The following is an 8,148-nucleotide window of genomic DNA, read 5'->3' on the forward strand; positions in this document are numbered from 1 at the left end:
GCTTTTATTTCTCTCATCACATTCCCAGTGAGTCAGAAGTTTACATACACTCAATTAGTATTTGGTAGCATTGCCTTTAAATTGTTTAACTTGGGTCAAACGTTTCGGGTAGCCTTCCACAAGCTTCCCACAATAACTTGGGTGAATTTTGGTCCATTCCTCCTGACAGAGCTGTTGTAACTGAGTCAGGTTTGTAGGTCTCCTTGCTCGCACACGCTTTTTCAGTTCTGCCCTCAAAGGGCTTTGTGATGGCTACTCCAATACCGTGACTTTGTTGTCCTTAAGCCATTTTGCGCCAACTTTGGAAGTATGCTTGGGGTCATTGTCCATTTGGAAGACCCATTTGCAACCAAGCTTTAACTTCCTGACTGATGTCTTGAGATGTTGCTTCAATACATCCACATAATTTTCCTTCCTCATGAAGTCATCTATTTTGGGAAGTGCACTAGTCCCTCCTGCAGCAAAGCACCCCCACAACATGATGCTGCCAACCCCATGCTTCACGGTTGGGATGGTGTTCTTCGGCTTGCAAGCCTCACCCTTTACCTTCCAAACATAACGATGGTCAGAGGACATTTCTCCAAAAAGTACAATCTTGTCCCCATGTGCAGTTGCAATCCGTAGTCTGGCTTTTTTATGGCGGTTTTGGAGCAGTTGCTTCTTCCTTGCTGAGCAGCATTTCAGGTTATGTTGATATAGGACTCGTTTTACTGTGGATATAGATACTTTTGTATCTGTTTCCTCCAGCATCTTCACAAGGACTTTGCTGTTGTTCTGGGATTGATTTTCACTTTTCGCACCAAAGTATGTTCATCTCTAGGAGAAAAAACGCGTCTCCTTCCTGAGCAGTATTACGGCCATGGTGTTTATACTTTCGTACTATTGTTTGTACAGATGATGGTGGTACCTTCAGGCGTTTGGAAATTGCTCCGAAGGATGAACCAGACTTGTGGAGGTCTACAATTTTTTTTTTTTTAGGTCTTGGCTTATTTATTTTGATTTTACAATGATGTCAAGCAAAGAGGCACTGAGTTTGAAGGTAGGCGATACAGTGAATTATAAGTGAAATAATCTGTCTGTAAACAATTGTTGGAAAAAAATGTATTGTGTCATGCACAAAGTAGACGTCCTAACCGACTTGCCAAAACTATATTTTGTTAACAAGAAATGTGTGGACTGGTTGAAAAACAAGTTTTAATGACTCCAACCTAAGTTTATGTAAACCTCCGACTTCAACTGTAGTTTATAAACCTATCCCACTACACGTTTATTAATAGCCTAAATTACCACTATCCAATCTAATAATCACATTAGGAATAGTAGGCTTGCATTAGCCTACAAATGTGATGATAGAGGCATGCAATCCTTTATTATAAAGTTCTATGGTGAAAAATAGCTTAAATCCAATGAAGGGGTGATAATTTTTGTTGATTCCAAGTTGAATTCACGTTAGTTGACAACGCAACCAAAAGTAAATCAAAACTAGACGTTGAAATTACGTCTGTGCCCAGTGGGAATGGCCTCCCAGTTTAGGTTGACCTATTTGGATTTAGTTGGAGTGTTAAACCAATTGTTTTTTAAATCTATTGTCAAAATTAAAAATATGTGAAAATTAAAAACCGTTTTGAGCTGTCAAATGCATTGCGCTCTTTATCAGTCCACGTCAGGCAGGCCACACAAGAAACCTAAAGTAGTCTATAACTTATTTAGTGAGACAGGGCCATCTAGTGGTGTAGCCTAGAAATGACGCCATGTCTCACGTCGTTTGGTTCAGTTGGATGCAGCTTCCAGGTTCGGCACTAACTTTCGATTAAGAAATGAAAGTGGGAACAACCGCTTAAGATTCGATTCCCAGGGATGACACTGAACACACGGAACCGGTTGTTTTACCCATTATAAAACGTATCGAGACGTAAAATCTCCTGTATCGGAGAAAAGGGACACGCAGTGGTTATCAGAGAGCAGTACACTTAGCTTTTTATTTAAGTTTTATCACTAAATAATAATACACCATGAATAACACTCTAAACCAACATTATGAGGAGAAGGTGCGTCCCTGTATAGACCTTATTGACTCCCTGCGCTCCCTTGGTGTGGAGAAGGACCTTGCGCTGCCTGCCATCGCCGTGATAGGGGACCAGAGTTCGGGAAAGAGCTCGGTGCTGGAGGCGCTGTCTGGGGTGGCTTTGCCAAGGGGGAGTGGTGAGTGATAGTTTGATAAATTGAGGTAACAAGTATTTATCATCTATCAATGTCTCAGAGAGGTTTAACAAGTGAATCTGTATTCATTTGGTTATCATTTGATCTCTTAGTTTAATATGTTAAAGAGGAAGTTCACCCATTTTATATGCGGCTTTATTTTCACTTTTTCTGTGATTGTAATTGATTCCCCAATGTTTTTTTGTATTATATATATTTATTTTTTCATTACAGAGAATTATACTTCCCATTTTGCTGAGTCATCACTTGCCATTGACTGTATTGCAATATGCAAATATGTGTAACGCATATTAGAAAACATTAAAACACTCCACACCAATTATTACATCAAAATCCCATTCTGACTCTGAATGATGTCTCTGCACTCATAAAAATACAAAATAAATCAACTGTGCCATGAATCCATGTTTGAATGATGCTCTTTACAACAGCAACACGGATTTATGGGACAGTGGAACATTATACAGTATATATATTTTTTGTGCCGAGACATCATTCAGAATTGGTTTGGAGCGTTTTCTAACATGCTTTCGATACATTTTCATAATGCATTATGATCAATGATTGATGACTGAGCAAAATGTGACTATCAATTTTCTTTAAAACAAGATGTCAAATGTTTTTGGGGATCAACTACAAGCACAGAAAGATGGAATATTTCACAATTTAATTTGATTGTACTGGGAAAATGTTGTATATGGACTGTTTTTTCTGTGTTTCTTACAGTTTAATTTAATCTCTTTCATGCTTTCTAATTCCTCTGTCAACTCTGACAGGTATTGTAACACGATGCCCTCTCGAGCTGAAGATGAAGAGGAAGAGAGAAGGAGAAGAATGGCACGGAAAAATCAGCTACCAAGACCATGAGGAGGAGATTGAGGATCCCTCTGATGTGGAGAAGAAAATTTGTGAAGGTGTGGTCATTGGTCTGCTGATCATGGCAAAGATGAAAGTCTCTAAAGTCTAAACTATGTTCTCCAATCCATAAGAGAGCACACCTATAAGTATTAAATACCAAAAAAAAGATAACTTGATCCACTTTACTATTGTGCTGTTGGAACCCTGGTGGTTTCTAGCAACGGTGTTCTGTATTCTTATTCCTCCCTTCAGCCCAGAATGAAATGGCAGGTGTGGGGGTGGGTATCAGTGATGACCTCATCAGCCTAGAGATTGGCTCCCCTGACGTCCCAGACCTCACACTCATCGACCTGCCAGGCATCGCCCGGGTAGCTGTCAAAGGTCAACCTGAGAACATTGGTGAACAGGTACACCCTTCCACCCCACACACAATGTTTGTGGGAATACACTGCATTTTTAACCCAGAAACCAAGTCCCCCCACGACATGTTATGTATAATATATATGACATTTTCAGATTAAGAGACTGATACGGAAGTTCATCATGAAGCAAGAAACAATCAACTTGGTGGTTGTGCCATGCAATGTTGACATTGCAACCACAGAGGCTTTGCAGATGGCACAAGAGGTGGACCCTGAAGGGGAAAGGACATTAGGTAATCCCCCTTTTATTATTTACTCAACTATTATGGACCATGTTGACTTATGTTGACTTTAATGAGTTAGACTTGTGTGCGTTTCCCATTGAACAGGCATCCTGACCAAGCCTGACCTGGTAGACAAAGGCACAGAGGAGACGGTGGTGGACATAGTTCATAATGAGGTTATCCACCTGACTAAGGGCTACATGATAGTCAAGTGCAGGGGCCAGAAAGAGATCATGGAGCGAGTCTCACTGACCGAGGCCACAGAGAGGGAGAAGGCTTTCTTCAAAGAGCACGCTCATCTCAGGTTGGTCCTCTGGGTTGAAGATTTTAAAAGCTGTCTTGGAAAGCATGAAGCAAATTTGATCCAGTGCCCATTTTAAACACTCAAAGTGTGTTAGTTTTTAATTGAATTGTGTACCTGTGTGGTAACCAAACTACTTGGTATGTTGTGAAAACCTGTTTTTCTAACCTTTCTGCAGCACACTTTATGATGAGGGCCATGCCACCATCCCTAAACTGGCAGAGAAATTAACTCTTGAACTGGTGCATCATATCGAGGTAAATTGTTCTTCCATTAGATGTTACTGCACAAAATCCTATACATTTGTTACTGAGTGACTGTTGCTATAAGCCATGACTCTGCGTTGTGCCCTTTAGAAATCCCTGCCTCGTCTAGAAGAGCAGATTGAGGCAAAGCTGTCAGAGACACATGCCGAGCTGGAAAGATATGGTACCGGACCCCCTGAGGACTCGGCAGAAAGGATATACTTCCTGATCGATGTGAGCTCCCCAGCCTGCAACAGATGATTTAGTTACCCTCTCCTTCACTCAGCTCTGGCCTTGATCCAAACTCACAACAGTCTTTGTTAGCAAAACTTATCAATTCAGGAAAGCATTTGAAAGTTGATGAAATCTTATCCATAGCTGTTTCTCTTTACACATCTACCCCTCCCAAGTATCTAATAACTTCTCTTTCTGTGTCTCAGAAAGTGACTGCGTTCACCCAGGATGCCATCAACCTGAGCACTGGGGAGGAGCTGAAGAGTGGAGTTCGTCTCAATGTCTTTTCCACACTCAGACAAGAGTTTGGGAAATGGAAGCTACACCTGGATCGCTCTGGAGAAAACTGTGAGTTCACCATTATCATGCTCCGATGCACCCATCAAAAACAATGGCTTACTTCAGCGAGCTAGATAACAAAGAATTGCTATTTGAATTGAGATTGATGTACAGAATTTGTATTTGACATGGAAGGCTCACACACTTGCTTATTTAGTGTAATGCAACATAATGACATCCTTTTGTATATTGCAGTTAACCAGAGGATCGAGGGAGAAGTGTCTAATTATGAGAAGACGTACCGTGGAAGGGAGCTCCCAGGGTTCATCAACTACAAGACCTTTGAGGTGATGGTGAAAGACCAGATCAAACAACTCGAGGAACCAGCAGTCAAGAAACTGAAGGAGATTTCAGGTATAGTATATGTTTGAGAAGGTTCTTATTTTTTCCCACTTTTTATCCATATACTAAAACCAAGTATATTATTTAATATGGGAGCCTATTTGCCAAACTATAAAGCCAAGATGCTTTATGTATATTTTCCATCCAAGAATGTAATCTATCTGTGAGTCCTGTGTCAGAGTGATGTTATGGTGTTTCTTCCCTTCTCTAGATGCCGTTAGGAAGGTGTTCTTACTGCTGGCTCAGAGCAGCTTCACTGGATTTCCTAACCTCCTGAAATCAGCGAAGGTTTATCTCACACCATGCAATATTAATGTCACCATTTATCTTTGATATTCCCACAGTTGGTCATCAACCTGTATGTGAATGAGATGGCTGACATGCACCAACTACATTTATCTCCTGTTGATTGACTGAGTTGTGTTTTGTTTCAACTACAGACAAAGATTGAGGCCATTAAGCAGGTGAATGAGTCTACAGCTGAGTCCATGTTGAGGACTCAGTTCAAGATGGAGATGATAGTGTACACACAGGACAGCACCTACAGCCACAGTCTGAGTGAGAGGAAGAGGGAGGAGGAAGACGACCGACCCTTACCAACCCCTAAGATAAGGAGTACGATCTTTAGCACAGACAACCATGCCACCCTACAGGAGATGATGCTGCACCTCAAGTCCTATTACAGGGTAAGCACTGTGTAAATCACTATCTTAGATGCTGGCCTAACACCCTAAACAAGAACCTACCTGTATTTCCACCAGCTCTTTAGACTAGGGATAAGAGGGCACTAACTCAGAGATTGAATGGAACTTAAACTAATTTCTTCACCAATTCCCTGAAAGCTAGATTATATTGTTATATGTAAATGTGCTATGTCTATTTTATTAATAGGTGTTTTGTCTTGTCTGTCTCTTTATCTTTGACAGATATCCAGTCAGCGTCTGGCTGATCAGATTCCCATGGTGATCCGCTACCTGGTCCTGCAGGAGTTTGCTTCCCAGCTGCAGAGGGAGATGCTTCAGACTCTGCAGGAGAAGGACAACATCGAGCAGCTGCTGAAGGAGGACTTTGACATCGGCAGCAAGAGGGCTGCACTGCAGAACAAGCTCAAACGCCTGATGAAGGCACGCAGCTACCTAGTGGAGTTCTAGCATGGACAGCTGCTTGTTAACATTTAGGATGGTCTTGGTTTTTTTTCTTTTAAATTGAATGTATTTTTTGGGAGGATAACAGACATATTCAACTAAATGTACAATGTGGACCCAGAGGATATCACTTGAAAGTATGAATTAAAATGCTTGTTTCCAAAGTGGTCCTCAATGGTAAAAACAATAACACATATAAATGATTAAAAGGCAAGACAAAATTACAAACCATAAATACATTCATTTATATTGACGTCCTAAAAAGTGGCACTATTCACTGCACTTTTCCCTTACCTGTTTGTCCATTTCATGGGGTCTTAACTTACCTTAAATCAACTATATTCATTTCACATTCAAACAAACTATTAATTGGACATCATACCGATCCTTCAAATAAATACACCTGACCAGCAGTAGGGGGCACACGGGGCAGTGGAGTGGTTTCTCTTACTCAGACAACCTTCTCCAAATGAAAACATTTGCCTGCTTTTCAAACCTATTTTTTACTTTTTCTTTGCTTGATCTCGAAGGGGAGGCTACTCCAAAGAGACAAATGCCTTTATAAAAAAAATGTGCTCCTCGCAGTACGTTTACTCTTGGGATTTTACAAGACATGACACTAGCTCTGGTATTGTAACTGTGCTGGTTATAGATCATATCAATGTGGTTTTTCATATAACCTGGGGCATGATCATTTAAGATGTCAAACATATGATCCATTTTAAGTTGGTCCACTCTGTACTCCAAAGGCAACAAGCCCACCTCCCTATGTGGATCCTAGGGAGGACATTCAGCATATACCTGATAGCATTATTTTGCATGCGTCTTTTTCAGCGTTTTTGATAGCCCAATATACCAAGCAGAGCAGGCATAATCATAATGACACTGAATCAAGGTTGAAACAAGCAGTTCTAAACTTTGATGTTAAAATATCTAGTGTTACTGACCATATAGAGAGCCTTTTTATTACCTATTTTGGTTAGGTCGGGGTGTGACTAGGGTGGGTAATCTAGGTTGTTTATATCTATGTTGGCCGGGTATGGTTCCCAACCAGAGGCAGCTGTTTATCGTTGTCTCTGATTGGGGATCATATTTAGGCAGCCATTTTGGTTTTTGTGGGATTTTGTTTATGTGTAGTTGCCTGTGAACACTCCATAGGTTCACGTGTTGTTTGCTCTTTATTGTTTTTGTGTGTTTCACGAATTAAAAGATGTGGAACCCATATCACGCTGCGCTTTGGTCCTCATGTTCTTATGACGATCGTGACAGAAGATCCCACCACAACAGGACCAAGCAGCGTGCCCAGGAGGAGAAGGGATCCTGGACTTGGGAGGAGCTCTTGGATGGGAAGGGATCCTGGCAGGACAGGATAGCCTTCCTTGGCGGCAGATGCAAGGAAAGAAGGGAGGACAGCTACGATGCCGGGGTTCACGGCCACAAAGAAAGCACAAAAACCAGCCCAAAATTGTTTTTGGGGGGGGACAAGGGGTGGTCGGCGAGTCAGCTCTCCGTACTCGTCCTGAGGAGCGTGCTATCAGTCTGGTAAAATCTGTGCCGGCTCCACGCACCAGGTCTCCAGTACGCCTCCCCAGCCCTGTACGTCCTGTGCCAGCTCTCCGCACTCACCTTGAGGTGTGTGTCACCAGTCCGGTACCACCTATGGCCGGCTCCACGCACTAGGCCTCCAGTGTGCCTCCCCAGTCCGGTACGTCCTGTGCCTGCTCCTCGCACTCGCCCTGAAGTGCGTGTCACCAGTCCGGTGTCACTTGTGCCGGCTTTAGGCACCAGGCCTCCAGTGCGCTTTCTCAGTCCGGTACG

General features: G+C 42.2%; 1 protein-coding gene across 1 annotated transcript; it reads left to right on the forward strand.

Annotated features, from left to right (window-relative positions):
• Positions 1 to 1,748: 1,748 nt before the first annotated feature.
• Positions 1,749 to 7,552, forward strand: LOC110494493 (interferon-induced GTP-binding protein Mx3). The gene is made up of 12 exons (XM_021569609.3): positions 1,749 to 2,202; positions 2,997 to 3,134; positions 3,331 to 3,485; positions 3,595 to 3,733; positions 3,830 to 4,028; positions 4,204 to 4,282; positions 4,382 to 4,504; positions 4,711 to 4,852; positions 5,039 to 5,197; positions 5,397 to 5,473; positions 5,626 to 5,871; positions 6,112 to 7,552. Exons 1-12 carry the CDS (start codon positions 2,013 to 2,015, stop codon positions 6,334 to 6,336), a joined length of 1,872 nt encoding a protein of 623 aa, XP_021425284.3. The 5' UTR covers positions 1,749 to 2,012; the 3' UTR covers positions 6,337 to 7,552.
• Positions 7,553 to 8,148: the final 596 nt, after the last annotated feature.

This window comes from Oncorhynchus mykiss, chromosome 17 (genome assembly GCF_057628025.1).
Source record: "Oncorhynchus mykiss isolate SJ-2025 chromosome 17, ASM5762802v1, whole genome shotgun sequence".
NCBI lineage: Eukaryota > Metazoa > Chordata > Actinopteri > Salmoniformes > Salmonidae > Oncorhynchus > Oncorhynchus mykiss.